The sequence below is a fragment of the Cyprinodon variegatus genome, unplaced genomic scaffold (genome assembly GCF_000732505.1).
Source record: "Cyprinodon variegatus isolate N-32 unplaced genomic scaffold, C_variegatus-1.0 Scaffold422, whole genome shotgun sequence".
Lineage (NCBI taxonomy): Eukaryota > Metazoa > Chordata > Actinopteri > Cyprinodontiformes > Cyprinodontidae > Cyprinodon > Cyprinodon variegatus.
This window is the reverse complement of record NW_015150875.1, coordinates 612617-629731: the sequence shown is the minus strand read 5'-3', so window position 1 is coordinate 629731 and position 17115 is coordinate 612617. Positions and strand designations below refer to the sequence as shown.

The 17115-nt window shown below is 38.7% G+C and overlaps 1 protein-coding gene across 2 annotated transcripts in view; it reads right to left on the bottom strand.

Annotated features, from left to right (window-relative positions):
• Window positions 1-6464: 6464 nt before the first annotated feature.
• The window catches only part of ibtk (inhibitor of Bruton tyrosine kinase), a 28616-nt gene continuing 17965 nt past the window's right edge, over window positions 6465-17115 (bottom strand). For both annotated transcript variants that reach the window (XM_015388417.1, XM_015388418.1), the window contains 8 exons: window positions 14410-14522; window positions 14106-14251; window positions 13005-13135; window positions 12751-12846; window positions 12475-12630; window positions 10907-11098; window positions 8047-8179; window positions 6465-7707 (listed from right to left, as the gene is read on the bottom strand). In XM_015388417.1, the coding sequence (XP_015243903.1) occupies window positions 7582-7707; window positions 8047-8179; window positions 10907-11098; window positions 12475-12630; window positions 12751-12846; window positions 13005-13135; window positions 14106-14251; window positions 14410-14522 (1093 nt within the window). In that variant the 3' untranslated portion in view covers window positions 6465-7581. The remainder of the gene's footprint in view (window positions 7708-8046; window positions 8180-10906; window positions 11099-12474; window positions 12631-12750; window positions 12847-13004; window positions 13136-14105; window positions 14252-14409; window positions 14523-17115) is intronic.

The following is a 17115-nucleotide window of genomic DNA, read 5'->3' as shown; positions in this document are numbered from 1 at the left end:
ACAGTAGATTTTAGTTGTCAGATGGTCAACACATAGAAATCCAATCATCTGTTAATGATGACACAAGATCAATCCAACAAAAAAAGCAACAACTTTGCTGTAAAAGTTATGTGAAACAGCTGCAGTGTAAAAACAGCTCAACATATAAATAGTTTCAACTTTTCTTACATAAAACAAAATATTTTTTTTAATATCTGATTGTGGTTTGTTTAGGTTTTGCATCATAAAGGCACAATGAAAAAAAAATCTGTGTTTAAGTGGGTATTTTTCCACCAGAGCGATGTTTCAGGTAAAGTATGAGAGGTTATTCAGGCTCCCAAGACTGGAGAGGCAGACTTTTACCTCCGCTGCTTTCTTTCCAAAGTGATGATGTGTGTGTAGAGCTTGGTTTCAAACCATGTCGGCAGATTGATGCTTTAAGTTACAGAATGGGCCCAAATATCACAAGAAGATAGTGAGGCCCATCTCACCTAATCTTCCTCATTATAGGGCCGTTGTGATCTCTCAGGCTTCAGAGCCAGGGCCAGTAAAAGAGTTAAATGGTGCTGCTAAAGCACTTGAGCAACTAATAGATGCTACAGACATTGAACTTTTCAGTGCTTTGTCTCCTGAATTACCTAGCAGTCATGACAGCACTTCTTCCAAAGCAGAGACGTTGCTGGAAGACGTCCGCAGCAAACAGCCACACCCGTATCAGTGACTTATTGATGATGTTTTTCCAATCTGTGTGAACTGTTATATGAAGCACATGGGCCATAGGTATGCTAACATTTCAAGAAGATGAATACTCATAGATGAATGGTAAAAGTGACTTAAAACAACAGGTTGAAAGGGGAGCATCACTTTTGGAAGGTTTTTTTTCTGATGCTTTCACCTATAAGTAATTTCTCTGGTTATTTTAGAGGAGTCTTTGGTGATTAATAACAGTTAGTGGAGGAAAAGGGATCCAGAAATTTAATAAATAGTTTATAAAAGTACTTCTTGCGGAGGATGAGGAGAGCCCACCTGCTCCCACCCATCCTCCCCACCTTCTACAGAAGAACCATAGAGAGCGTTCTGACCAGCTGCCTCACTGTGTGGTGTGGAGGCTGCAGCGCCTCAGACTGGAAGAAGGTGAGGAGAGTGGCGCCCTCTGGGAAGAGACTTCGCAGCATTGGATGCAGGTCCAGCAGATTCCACAACTGTTTCTTCCCCACTGCCATTAGACTGCTGAATGTTTTGTAAAATTGATTATTGTATTGTATTTCATTATATTTATTATATCTGATTACATAAAAAAGTTAGAACTGTAAACTTACAGTCATATGTCTATATTACTGTTTTTATATATTTAGTTATTTTTTTTGTACTATTTTTCAAGGCTGCACTTTAAAAAAGATGAAATTGTCCAGAGAGCTGTTCCAAATGAAATTTCTTTTTGTTTTACACTTCTGTAAACAAAATGACAAATAAAATCTAAGTCTAAGTCTGAAAGAAGCATTTACATTAAGCATTATTCCTATAAAACAAAATAAAATCCATTGCAACCAACTGATTACAGAAACCAACTAATTAGTAAATAAAGGCAACCTGTGTGTAGGGCTGCAACTAACGATTATTTTGCAAATCCATTAATGTGTCAATTATTTTTTTTAATGAATCGATTAATAATCGGATAGCCAAAGGTTCCTTAAAGATGACTTTTTAAGAAATTGAAACTAAAACTTTACCACCTGATTTCTAGATAGAGCATATTGACAGATGAAAGTTTTTTATTTATTCATTTTTTATCTTAAATAAAAAATATTTAAAAACATTTTTTCTTACAATTTTAATATAAATACTGCTATTAGTCGCTCTGTCCGCTAAAGGCCTGTTTTACAGTCTCTATGCTCCAGTTAATGATTAATCGAATACTAAAGTAGTTGACGATTATTTGAATAATCCATTAGTAACAATGAATGTGATTAATTTATTCGGCCCTACCTGTGTGTAATCTCACTATAAGTCTATCTGTTCAGTAGAGTCAGTTCCCACCACCCCTTGCCAATTAGTGTCAACATTATATATCTCTACTTTTTACAAACCTTCTTCTATTTCATATCTCTAAATAAAACATTTTCTCCTTAAGTTGCACCCTATAGATTTATCTGCTGTGGTAACGACTTTACTATAAAATGGCTTTTTTCCTTTTTAGCTCCGACTTATTTTAGGCAGCCGATAAATTAAGATTATGCCCCAAATCTAACAAATATAACTGAGCAGCAAAGAATTATATTTACTTGTCTTACATACACATTACTTTAATTTACAGTAGAATATTAGATAATAGAAAATAACTGTTTGATGCCAAATGTAACTCCTTAGTGTTCATAAATTTGTAGATTTGCTGAATTAAGTGTTTTGGTGAACGGTCACTGCGAAACCCAGCAAAGGGGTCAGGGATCATACCGAGGTTTAAAGCAGGGCTATGAAATTATTAGCTAGACATCTCAAGTAGAGCGGTTCAATCCAGTATCAGAGGAATCTGATCAGGTTTTCCTCTCCTGGCTCTTCAGTTTAAATCAAAGAATCAGCCTGGATGCCTTTGGTAACTAAAAGGTCTCACTGTGTCCCTTCCACATCCAAAACATGTGGAGAGGAAGACTAACACTGCACATGAAATGTTGCTCAATGCTTTGCAGAGACAGAGGAGCTGATTGGAGATGACAGAAAGATAATGGAAGTTAAAAGGTGCAGTCCAAAGTGCACAGTTAATCTTTGCCTTTTTTTTTTAATTGTCATTGATGTCACAAGTACAGAGCAATGAAATTAACTCTCTGCTTTTAAGCCATCCTCTTGGGGAGCAGTAGGCCACCATTTTGTGGCACCCGGGGAGCAGTGTGGGGTTAATGGTCTTACTTGGGGACTCCGAGTGGCAGTCGAACTCAGAACCTCTGGATTCCAAGCAATGCCCTAACCAGTCCCACCCAAAGCAGGCATTAGCGTAAAGGGTCTTGCCTAAGGACCAACACTGGCAGCTCAATCCTCCCAGCTGATACGAACTAGTGTTTCACCAATGCCATTTTTTGGCCCCGATACCGATACCTATTAGCTGGCTGTGCAGTATTTACCGATACCATCTGTTTGAAATTGATGTGTGTGTATATATGAAGAACTGCATACTACTTGGATGTACAATAATTGCCATCATGGCTTTGTCAAGCTGCTGCCTACCTTTGTGAAGCAGGAAAAAGACTAAAACAAAGTGAGTCCAGTAAAACTTTTTGCCTACCTGGAATGGGTGACAATAGTTGAATAAACTTTTGGCTCTCAAAATGGCATCGGTGCCCTATTTGTTGGTACTTGCCGATACCAATACCACCATTTTAGTGCTGGATTGGGGCTCTATACTGGTATCGATATCAGTGCCACACTAATACGAACCCAGGCTCCTGTTTGCAGGACGGGTGACCACTTGAGCCAGCTGATATCTGAATAGCAAAAGATTCATTAATGAATTTTTACACAGCTGACAAGCTGTGAGGCTGGCCAGTAGGTAAACAGCAGGTGATTTGGTAAAAACACACAAGCCTCACAGATCTTCAGTTTGCCTGTAGAGTTAGAAATGTACAGAGATCAGTTCATCCAGTGTCCCCATAGTTTAAGTCCCACTGGGGAAGTTCCTGATGCCAGCCTACAAAGTGCTTCAGGGAACGCCCCCCATCCCCCTCTTGCAAAGGCTTATTTCACAACTCGGTCACTCTGGTCAGCAATGGATTGTTGCCTTGCAGTGCCTACACCAGACTGTTTTCATGGGTTGTTCCAATGTGGCGGAATGACCTACAAAGCGCCACAAGAACAGCAGCGTCCCTTTCTATGTCTAGGAAGCCTTTAAAAACCTTCAAAGAGCTTCTCTTATCCTAACTCTTACCCATAGCTCTGTACCCCTCTCTTACTCTTTCACTCCCTTTACCATCACCACTATTTATGACAAAGGATTTTCCTCTAGAGAACTTTTTGTCATATTGATAACTGTAAAACTGTCTACTTTCTAAGTCGCTTTGGATAAAAGCATCTGCTAAATGCATAAACATAAGTCCCTAAATAAACAAGGAAAGGTGGGACATTATCAGTTTAAATCTATACTTTAAACTCTAAAGTTCTTGAAGAAAACTTCCTTGTATAATAAAACAATTGACATTTTAGCAGGAAGACCAACCCTGTACCACTCCAGTATTACATCGTATATACCTGCAAAGCTTTGAGCTTAATTCTTACCATGAAACTTGTCTTAAACCTCTGAATCGTAGACTTTTTGCAGTACTTAAGGGGGTCTAGGCTACATTCTCCCCTTTTATTCCCCCCTTAATCCCATCCGTCATTCTGCGCACCACCAAAATAAATATATTTAAAGCGCACTAAGGACAGTTATTGTTCAGATTCCTTTTTTTTTAGGTTATGTAGTTTATGTTAACAAGATATGAAATGCTAACCTGAAATCCACATCGTCAGTTGCTGATAATCCTCCGATAAATATTCAGATCATTTCAGGACTGAGCTTTCTAAGGTATGTTTTTTATATGAAAATTATATGTTATTAGGTGTGGTTATTTGTAGCAAGGAGGAAAGAGTGATTTCAGAAAGGTGTGTAAAACTATACCTAGAAGACAAAATGTCAACTGTGATTCATTCAAATATCCTGAGGCAGGAGGTTTCATTTAAGAGCACAAGTTGGAGATTCACTTAAGAACTGTTTATAATTATTAGACTAAATGTTCTATACTGAGAGCTACCTGATAAGTGATGGCTGAGTAAGTAATGCTTTGATCTTGTTGATTTACTTCCCTCTGGCTCTATGCAGTCAGAGCAGGTTGGAAATGTGGCAGCTGTCCCAAGGGGCGTCTGGAGCGTCACTTTTTCTCCATAAACAAATTAATCCCGGAGTTATCCGCACCATCTGGATGACAGCCCTATGACTTTCCCATTTGCCTGGAAGGAAAGCTGAACAGCCAGGGCTTATCCTCCTACTTTTAAAAGGGAGGAGCTTGCTTTTTTCAAATACTGCGTAATGCTCGATTGATCTCGGAGAGTTTTTACGTGATGAAATCTACAGCAGGGATTCCCACCAGGGTTCTCAAATTCAATTACAGCTCAACGGGAAAATAACGGAAAGTAGGATTGGACAGATACTCTGCAAAGGAAAGACATTAATATAATAACTAGATCAAGGTTTAGATTTAAGTTAGATTTAGTATTTGGAAATCATGCAGTATGTTACAATAAAAGGAAAAAAAAAAAACAGTGGAAACTGGAAAGCAAAGAGGAAATGAAAGACAGAAAATCCCCAAAGATTGAAGTGCTTTGCTACATTTGTTCTCTTTAGCCAAAAGTAACAGGCATTGTTAGCATATTAATGTGGGTAAATATATAATTTTTAAAATGACAGAAAAAAAAAATAACATGGACAAAGTTATCTTAAAAACAGAATAAAAATACATGATTGACAGTTGCTAAAATAGCAATAAATTGGATCAATATCCATAAACATGCAAACACTGAATGCCATTAGGAAGCTTCACTCACCTCAGCATGACAAATGCTTGGAGTGGCTTCAGCTAAGCCCAATCTGCTGGATTTTATGGTAATTATTAACTAACCCTGCTTCATTCATTTATTCATAGAGACTATGGAACTTTAATTAAATCATTTATTAAGGTGGGAATAAAGTGAGATGGAAATGGGGAAAATAGTCTGATCCATTCTGAGGCAGCAGGTTAGATTTATACACCTTCGTATCAGGAAGCACTATAAAAATGGGCGTCATTAGCGAGTCGTACAGCATAGAAATACCAGGACATAATGCATTTGATTTCTTTACACAAACCTCTTTAGATCCACATTAGATGCATTTTAAAGACACCTGTACAAGTCGAGGGACAGCAACTTACATTAGCAACAAAAAAACTAAAGAATGAAAGTGGCCCTCAACATTGAAAAGTCCTTAATTGTGCTCAATAAACCAATTTTCATTCATTTTGTACACAGACTAGATTTTTATTCTGAGCACAAACACAATGAGCAGTCCATTTGAAAAATGATAAATCAGCCACATCACATTAGCACGAGGTCAAAAGGAAGACGTTTTTCCTCCAGTTAATGTGTCATCTCTGCCCTAGCTAATACATCCTAATCCGTCATTAACATTTTTCCCCATGAGTCGTCTCTCTCCGACTTCCGACGTGACGCTCTGTGTTCAATTACAGCCAATAAAATCCCTCAATCGCCATCCTCTCTGCTGAGATCAGGGTCATCACAGTTAATCACAGACTGGGGCTTGATAATGGTCCTCCTCTCATTCAGGGCCGATGGGGCATGATCAGATGTGGGGAATAAACGTTATTTTTATTTGAAACTAAAAAGGACATTAAATGGACGTTTTGACGTAAGCGACTGGAACGTTAAAACTGGCAAACTGAGACAAATCAATGAAATCCAACATTACACACGAGTTTATTGCACAGATGAGATCCTTTATTATTATGCATGCCAGTTTGTTTTCACATCTTTCATTTTTAGACACACAAAAATAAAACAAAAAAAGACATCTGGTATGTCATAATGAGAATATGCTGTTTAAAGATGAGGTAAAAAAAAAACTTAACACTGGCTACAGGGGAAGAGCCAAAAGGGAACCAAAAAGCAGAACTTAGCTGAAGAAAAGTGAAATCAGTGTTAATAACCAGCTTCACAATATTCCTTCCATCTCGAGCCTCGGCTCAACGTTCGCTGTAACCACATCAAATGATGCATTTTCACTATTTACCATCTAAAGATGCTGACCTAGTGATCACTACGTCGCCGGTTATATAACAGCTGAGGAAATCTGTCAACAAAAAAACATTTGTAATGATCAACCGGACGAGATCAGAACTGACTAGATCTACTGGCTCAGCAGGTCAAACACTGAAAAATCTTTTTTATTGTTATTATTCTACTGAATTAAACTAACAACTCCCACCGTGTCCACCTTATAAATCCATTAAATGTAGTAACATCTAAATGATTGCTGATAAAGGTGAGGAATTTGTGCTTTGATGTCAACAAGCATAACCTCCCATATCCTTGCTTTTTTTTGGGTTGGATTCTAATCCTACTGAGGAACATGGAGCTTTTCTTTTTATTGTTATAAAACCCTTATTAGCAGATTAAGTTCAAAGGAACACCAGATGGGTGATCCTCTATGAAGCAGCCCAGTAATTAGAGCTGACGCTATGCCGGCCCGAGTTTGGCACTCATGGGTTTCTTATTCGGACACATGCATGAGCTCTTTATTTAGTTTGGACCCGCATTGCAGCTTAAAGTTCTCCAACTAATTTCAATTCTTTGGCAACTTCAACAAGACAAACAAGCGAAATAAAGGACATTTGTTTTCCTTTTGTTTTGCCGAGTAATATTAGAGCAAACAGAATCCAGAAAGTTCCTATTAGGAGTACTTTGTGACATACAAAGAAGCCATTCTCTCGCATTTGAATAAGACGCACCAGAACCTTAGCAGAACATTTTAAAAGCGGGATGTGGATTCCACCTCCTCCCTCTGATGGTACGTCGATAACGGCTGTCTCAGTGTTTGTGCCAGGTTGGGGCTGCCATGGGGCCTCTGGCTGTTGTCTCCACCACTATCAGCTCATCTGGGTTGTTCCGTGCCTTGTAGTGGAGCAGCAGGTCCTGTATGGCTCTCTCTTCAATCTAAAGAAGAAAGAAACCAAACAGATTCAGAAGATGATGCGATGGGATAATGTGTTCAGTAAAAGATGATTTGACTCATGGGTGAAAACAGGAAACGCTGATGGTGGAGACTTTAATGACAACCAGAGAGCCGCATGGAGGGAAAAGCGTTTAGTGAAGGCAGCGGCAGAAGTTTGGCAGCAGCTGGAGGGAAGCATCCAGAGCAGCACTGCATTGAGGCTGATGTTAAACAGATAATCAGCCAGACGACAGAAGGAGCAGACATTCCACCCTCATGCTGTTTACCTCCAGCTCTGCATTCAGTCACAACCAGAGCGAGTGTGTGCATGTGCCCTCTACCTGGATGAGCGCCAGCGGCTTCTCTCTGCTGCGGATCAGCGCCGCTTCCTGTTGCTTCTCCTCCTCCACGATGGAGGCGAAGGTCACCAGGGAGGAGAGAGGAGGGCTGCCCACTGCGGCCAGCACCCAGGGTCTGAGGGAAGGAGGGGTTGGGGTTAGATCCAGAAATGCTGCAGGTTAAATTCTTTAAGTTCGATTTTTGCTCAACTCACTTCCAGACATGCAGGGAGCCTCATTACTCCCGACTGATTCATTTCCCTTCATTCATAAACCAGAAAACTAAGTATTCCCCGCCATCAGTCATTTTCCGCCTGACTCAAAATGGGCTGACATTTCTGTCCCAATATTCTTTCCAGCCTCGCTTTAGTTGTTTAGAACACTGATGAACAGCTCTCTAGAACATCTGAATCAGCTTAAAGTGCGACTTTAATAAGAGCTTGGAAAAGCATTGACTTTGCTCCTCGGTTTCCCTTCCAGCAGATTTCCTGCAGGGCGTCAGATGACCAACTATGATGTCAGGCAGTAATGCCAGCCCAAATAATCAACACTCCACCGCCATACTTTGTTCTGATGTTTTGTAAATAAATAGCCAAACATTTCTAAGGTCTCACATCCAGACAACAGATTGATCCAGAAGTCTTGTGGTTCATTCAGGTAAACGGAACAAATAACTTTTTTCCTTCTACACAAGCTTAACTTTTATTCTAGTTGACCCAACTTGACCGCTAGCATGCAAGCTGAGACTGCTAAACAAAGAGCCGAACGTCTCACACTTTTCTATAAACATTCTTTCTATAAAGAGATGTGCTTCAACGTTCCCTCTGAGGAACAGAAGGAACAGGAGGGCTGGATGCTCCAGACCAGCTAATGTCTACAGCTAGTTCTCCTACAGTTAAGGGCTTCAAACCTATTCAAAAAAAAAATGTATTCTTAAATCAGGATGAGGAAGTACATTTTATTTTAACATGAACAATAAAGGGGAACAGAGAGAACCACATGTTGCTGTATGGGATATTTAATTCCTTGGCTTTTTTTTTTTATTTAACAAATTGCTGTAGGTGTTGATAGGAAGTATCATCTGTAGCGGTCCATCTTTTACCGGATCTGAGAGATCTCTTACTGAAGACACTGTTTTCATGTTTAATAATCATGTTGCTGTGGAAAGAGCTCAGGGGTCAATTTCATGAAGCAGGTGTAACAAATTCAGATTAAAATCCTCAACTCTAAATTGATCTAGCCAAAAAGTCGGGAAGTCTGAGTGTTCAATTCCAAAGCGGCTGTTATCGATTAGTTAAATCAGTTTTAATCAGGTCCACAAAGAGCTAAGCAAATAGGAAAAGCTTAAATAGGAAAAGCCATTATCAGTGGAGCACCGATTTGACGCGTTTTCAGTAAACCTGCTTCGTGAAACGGACCCCAGGTAAGCTCGTCTCGCTGCCGAAACGAACACTGCATCGTTCAGAATGCCACCTCCATAATGAGCCATGGTGGTGGAAGCATCATGCTGTGGGGAGGCATGGTTAGAACGGAAGATGAATGGAATATGAAGGTAAGCTGGTGTAGAGGTTCACCTTCCAGGAAGGCAAAACTAAATGTGTGTTTCCATTTGTTAGAAGGGCCCAGCTGAAGGCCAGCTGAAAACCAGTATTAAATCCATATTAAATATTGGATTTAAGGGGATTGGGCACTAATTTGCGTTGCCTATTCATGAAACATCCAAATAAAATCCATTAACGGCTCTAAAGTCACAATAATGTTAAAAACTTTAAGCGGTATGAAAACTTTTGCCAAGAACTATAAACGTGTCTAAAAGCATTCAGTTCATATGGATCCTGGAACCAGGCCAGTGTAACGATACGGCCAGCAGTTTCCTCTGGAAATACTCGCTGAAGACATAAGACGGAAAAAATGTCCGACATTCTATCAAATCAAAGATTAGAGGCTTCTTTCATAATTCCGACTCGGGAAGGACGCTCCAGAATTTCCTGACCGAGGCTTTAATGCGTCTGTCTCCTGAACGGCCTTATCATTCCTGATTTAAACTCCTTCACATCACCGCATCCTGCGGCCGTTTAATATCCACACATCTGCTGGTTACATTACAGGAGGAAGTTGGATAAATCCTGTAATAAACCATAATCAGAGATAGCTGCATACTTTGCAGAACAGAGCACTGCTTCCACAGGCCGGGATACTGTGTGTGAATACAGTGTTTGTCCAGCTGTCAAGAGAGGCAGTAAAGGTCAGAGTGACTCGGTCTCTGCAGGCAGGTCAACCCAGCTGCATCGGGTCACTCTAAGCTGTCCACATCAGAGTATTCAAGCACCCCAGCAGATAACCGCAGAGAAACCCAGAACTTTGAGATAACCACTTAACCAGTAAGATTAAACAAAAACATTAAATTCTTATTTCCCCTTCTTGTAAAAACGAATCAAACAAATTTATGTTAATTTTAGTTTCTCATCTTTAAAAGTAATGATAAAGTAAGTTTGCAAACATGATCGCTTTTATTTGCATCTAAAGGTTACCTTAGATAAAGTAAAAAGCAATAATATAAGAGAGAAACGTGATACTGTGAAATGAGCAAACAAAAAGGAAACCATGATGACGGCACAATAAATACCTCAACAGTGCCTTCAAGTGGAAATCAGCAGAACAGACCAGAAGACTCTGAATGTTTACTCCGTTTCAGGCTTAATTACCTTCCAGGCAGAAAGAAGCTCATACTTTCAGATCAGCTCTAAAATCCTTGTGTTGTTGATAATTTAACCCTTTTGCTCTATGACCTGCACATTGAAAACCTTTTCCTACCCTGACCGCACCTCATTTTCCTTGAAGCAGCTCTAAACACTCTGCTCACCCGTTGGGCTTCTCTGGCTCGCCGCTCTCGCAGCTTTTGAAGGTCACCCTCCTGGCTGCAGGTGCAACGTTGACAGAGGATCCCTGGACCCTCTGTGGTCCTGCTTGACCCGCTCTGGTTAAACGGCTTTCTTCCTCCTTTATGAGAGCCCGAAAAGAACATGAAGAGGGAGGAGACTGGATCGCTGTTGCCCTGCAGAAAGCAAACATACGGAAAATCTGTACACAACTATTCAAATATAAAATGAGATTTCTTACCGATCTCTGTTCATTTTAAATGTTTTTCAAGCATATTTAAACATTTTGCTTCATTGATGAACAATAGTGCTAAAAAACCAGTGATACTGGCTTAACAAGCTCTAACCGTACGTATAGAACACAAATGATCCAATCTGATTCTAAGCAGCGACTCACTCGGTGCCATGACGGCTTAATGACACCACTCCTCAGTGTGGAAGCAGTGATAGCAGGAAGATGACTCGATTTGGGCTACTCTTAGTTTTTACAAGCAATATTAGACAGAGGAAGCAAAAAGTTTTCTACCTCATTTGTAGAAACAGCTTGAGACAGTCGGTTCAATCAAACTGTATAAGAGCGAGTGAGAGCAATACTTTCAGCAGAAAACAGGAAGGCTGAACAGTCTGCTGCAAAGTTACTGTTTTAACAATCAGCCTTTAAACCCGTCCACCATATTGGGCTAGTAAAGGTTTTGGATACCTCAGCGTTTGGTCAGAACAGAATGTTCATTTTGTAATGCTAGCCATGCGAAAAGCTAATTACTAGGAGTGTATATCACCAGCTTTGTCACAACTTGATGTTCTATCGCTTTTTCAAAAGATGAGTAGTTTACTGATTTTATAAGTCTGTCAGGATATGATAATACAATTCTTAACTTTGTAATTGATAAGATGTGATATTATCCTCCTATCTAATTTACATTGATTTAAACGTATTTAAAAACGTACTACTTTATTACTAATTTACTAATTATTTAAGCACCTTACTTTAAAGCTCCAACAGATATTGAAATCAGAAACAGCCTCTATTCTTTATTATAAAAAATAAATAAATAAAATGATAAAATAAATAATAATATATCACTTGTCCACTCCAGTCTTGTAATTTTCAAATTATATTGAAAAAGTGGATCCACTCTTCATTTTACACTGACGAGCAATAATGCATTCCAATGTATTTTTATACAACCGATAATTAGGATGCTTTTTATTATATAAAAAAAAAAATTCTCTTTCATATAGCCAAAAGATGCCAGTTCTCTTCCCAATAGAAACTCCTTCAAACCAGGGCAAAACAGGAAATCAGGAGTTATTTGAAATTGGTATTACATTTTTACCAAAAGCTCTTCATCATTTTTTAAAGAGTGCATCCCTAAATATCATCATTTGTATTTGATCCCTGCTAAGTGCTAAAAACTGAGCGAGCAGAAACTGGCTTAAATCAATAATGCAGAAAAAAAAAAAAAGCTTTTATTTCCAATAATTTCTGGCAAAATCCAGAATTTTAAAAAGACCTTATTATGCCTACTGGTTTATTTCTGAGCTGCCTCACCAGGCCTTATCGCTGCTTTTAGACGGAGTCACTATTGGAGCTGATTTGGATGGGGACGTTTCCACAGCCGTCTCTCTATTGGCCAAGGCTAACATCTTCCTCTGCTTCTGGGACAGTTTGGAGGAAACAGGCGAGGGTTTAATGTTGGAGATGATCCTGCACATAGAGAGGAAAAAAACCCACACATCCAAAGTGGTAAAATGCAGTTTACATTTAGCACAAACACTCTTACCAAGCTCAAGAATCAGCATGTCTAATAGGTTTTCATTTTCTCACATTCCAGGGCTTTTAGGAGTTGCACCAAGAGTCTGCAGAGAGCTGGCCTCCATGTCCATGATGGTTCTCAGATCCAAGACTGGAGGTGGATGAGGACTGCAGATTGGAAAACCAGGGCATTATTCAGACAATGATTTCGGATTATAGAAGGACAGTTTGAAGGATGCATTTTTTCCCGCTAAAACTTCAGTAATTAACATAAAGTTCTAATTATTCTTGAATAATAAGTGATGAATAGAGAAAATATTCCCTACCATGAAGCAGACTTGAGGATGTTTCTTGGATTGGAGCTGGGGGGAGTTGGGAAAAGAGCAGGAGGGTTGGTTCTCAGGGAAGTTGGAGTGCTGGGTGGGGTCTTCAGCCTCTGACTGAAGGCTCGCTCATCCTGCAGGAGGAATAAAAATAAGACGTCTTTAATATAACTATACCTTTAGCTATTTGCACCACAGCTGGGCAGTTATGCATCAAAGCATCAGTCACTGAATATATTAAGCCAAGAAAACATCAAGCCCAGTGCTAGCTCAGGGTGAGCTATGAGCAGAACTTAACGTGTTAAGGCCAGAACACACCGAATCAGATTTTGCATCTGATTCAACAAAAAAAAAATCATGTCGGATGAGGTCATGGTGTTTAGCGCTCATTGAAAAACAACGTCCCCATTGATCACACCTGACACGATTTTACACAAGGGTGCAGCGTTGGTCTGACTGAGAGCCGAGGTCTATTGTAGCAGCAATTCAGTTGCAATTTCATTGGTCTGACCGGAAGAAAGAGACACGGTTTAAAGTAAACACATCGGCTACAGACTCGTGCAAAAACATTGAATGAAAAAAATTAATAATAAAAAAGAATACATAAGATAAAAATTCAGCATGGAAGAAAACAGATAAAGTAGTGATCCTCATTTGATCCTCACAAAAAACAAAATATCGAGGGGCAAAGAGAGCAGGTAAGCTCTGCGTATCCTCTCTCTTCTTTGTGAAAAAATAAATAAAGAAAAACTTCGATAAACTCACAGATCTCCCTCTTTATGAAAAAAAAAGAAAAACAAACTTTACAGATCTCTCTCTGAGAATCATCTCTCATTGCCTCAGTCAGCATATAAACTGTCCCACAGTGTTTATTGCTGTGTTTTTCTTTTGTTTAGAAATAGACCTCATGTTTTTTTTTTTATATAGGCATATGAACATTTCTATCTTTTCTGGTTTAGAATGAAAAAAAAATCAGATCGGAGATTAAAAAGTCATGCACAACCGGTGTGTTGAGGCTCTTACCTGGTAGAACTGTGGACTAATTCATTATTTAGACCACAACTTTAACTATCAAACATTTTCATATGATTAAATGGAAAGTACCTCAGTTTTGTCATGGAAGACAGGAGACTGGATGTCTCTGGGACTGCTGGCTCCCAGGTAGCTGCCCTCTGAGTCAGATGTGAGGACCTCCTGTAGAGACTCTGTTGAGTTGGCCTTTCCCGACTTCACCAGGATAGGAGACACCACTGGAAGGAACCATGGCACACCACGGTAAGACCGAAAGCCGACCCAAACAATAAACTACTTCTAGACAAGAACTGAAGTGGATTTCTTTAACAAAATGCAGAGCTGAAGGATCTGAAGATGCGAGGACATTGTTTTTTGTCTGTGTGCATTTTAGTACCTGCAACAGGAGGACTTTGAATGACATCAGAGAGCGTATAGCCTCCTGAGCTGTCAGAGCGTCTCCTTGGTTTCTTCTTTGCCTTCACCTTTGCCTTCTTTAAAAGGATTTCTCTGAGGATGAGCATTGAACAAACATCAGAAGAATATTTATATATATTTATATATATATACATACACATACACTCACTCAGAATCCAGTTTCTGCCCCACCTTGTTTTTTTTATTTCGTTTTCAGTGATGCTTTTCACCATTTACATAAAACAATCACTTCTCAAAACACTTTGTAGCCATAGACAAGCTTGTGGCAAAAATACTTGCTATGAGAAGAATAAAACTAAAATTTCTAACTTTAATGGAGGAACGTAGGTCTACCAATAGAGGCACTGAGACAGCACTGAAAATACGGCAATGACAAACAGCACGGTTAAAACGAAAGAAAAACTGGACAGTTCTAAAAACAGCTTGCCTCGATTCTTAGAAATGAGCAGCAAAAGTACAGACTGTGCCTGGAGCACGTGAGCATAAATAAGATTATTTACAAGAATATGAAAAAACTTTGCAAATAATAACAGGAATGTAAACAACTTGCTGGGTTTGTTAGGAGCAGAGCTGATTATGAAGGTTATAGAGTCTAAAAGTTGCTGACAGGAGAAACCTACAATGAGGCCTGGTAGAATACACTTAGTCAATATCTGAACCAGTTTGTTTCCTGGCATAAAACTACATTTAAGGAAACACGATGAACGTTCCAACATTCAGAACTTAGTAGTGGCCCATAACAAAAGATCAGGTCATATATCATAACAAATAAAAATAAGTGTTAATCAACAGGAAAATATGTTTGTTGGAGAAAACTAAGATTGATCCGTTCAGAATGAAGATAACAGGAAAATTGTTTGGAAGATTCAGAGACAGTTGAATCCTTAAAGCGCTTAGATTTGTTAATATGATAAAATTTCCAATTGGATCGGTCGCCAGGAAAACGTTTGATACTCAATATAATTTTGGCTACAATCTGAATAAAATATGGAAAATAATTGAAGGCATAAAATCACATTATATAAACATGAAAAACACCTTTTCAATCCAACATGGAAACAAGGTTATTTAAGGTTCTGTTGTTTTAATGTGCAAATAATGTCTGCTTCTGTCTCCTTGAACCCCAGTCGGCCTCAGCAGATGGGCGCTCACACTGATCCTGGTCCTGCTGGAGGTTTCTTCCTGTTAAAAGGGAGTTTTTCCTCTCCACTGTCGCTTGCATGTTTGGTGTGAGGGATTGCCTTAGGGTTAATGAGTCGATGCAATCAGCTGGTTTTCCTCAAATGGAAAACTTTGAACCAATCAGACTGTATGATTTGGTTGAATTGTCTCTGTAAAGTGCACTGAGATGACATGTAAATTACCTTTATTATGATCAAACATGTCAGTTAATTTGTTGTTTTTATTTTTGTGTAATTGGTGTTATGAAAAGCGACTCGATGTCAGCTCACTATTTTTTTATATTTAGAAAAGGCAATTTCCGTTTTATTTTGAAAGTCACTCGGCGAGACCCCTTCACTTCCGGTTTTTCTTTTAACGCTTACTAACTGACGGTCAATTGCAGTAAAGGTATTCCAAAGTTTATAAAAAGGCACTAGCACCTGGCTATACAGGGCACAAGGTTTGTTTTAATTATTTTTCATGTTATATTGTGTCCGGTTGGAGTTTGATGATTGTTTCATGGATGTAACATGTGTTAGATGTAGCAAGTTTTAGCCTTGTATCTGTCTTTTTATAGCTAAGCTAATTCGTTTGTTTTATTAATAGCTCAGAATAATTTGTGTGTTTATCTGCAATCTGCTTAGTTTAAACGGTTGTTTATTAGATTAAAAGGAAATGTAATTGTGTTTTTTCTACTTTTATTTTCTTATAGCTCTTACGGTGAGTTCATATGCTGCCTTCAAAGACCATTCTAAAATAAAGGAATATGAACCATCAGTTAAAGAGTCAGACCATCAATTAGCCGGGACGCTACATGACATGTGTTGTGATTGGTGCTATATAAATTATCTGAAATAGTCTAGAAGTCTAAAATAAACTATTGAAAAAAAACATGCAAACAAGACTTTTATTTATACCACCTAATTAATAGTGTATCCAGATACAGCTTTGAGGTATCGATATAATAAGGCTGCCTCATCTCCTAAGCATAGAGATGATGGCATTATACGGAGGGAATGTTCTGCTGGGACAAAGACTGTCATTCAAACAGAGCAGAGATCCTTTAAGCCCACAATCAAGATTAATCTGTGTTTTGCATGGTCCAACATTGTGTCACAAACCTACAAAAAAAAAAATTACCAGTTTAATAATGGAGAAACTATTAGTAAGCTTTATACTTTTTTTTTTATATATATATAAAAACTATTTATTTTCTGAGAATGTGTTTATTTAAGCGCAACTATGCACATTAACAAACATCTGGAAAAAAGGACACTACATTGTATCATTTTCCATGTGAATCCCAAAATGTTTATTCTTCCCTCTCTCTCTTTCTCTCTCTCCCTCCCCCCTCCCTCCAAGTCCTGCATCTTCAACCCAATTAAAAATTGAATGACACATTACTGGTCATTAAAAATCAAATATGCATCTTGCACATCTAAGAAATTCATATTGATACATTTCACAATATCTTAAATGTTAGTGTAAAATGTATTTACAAAAA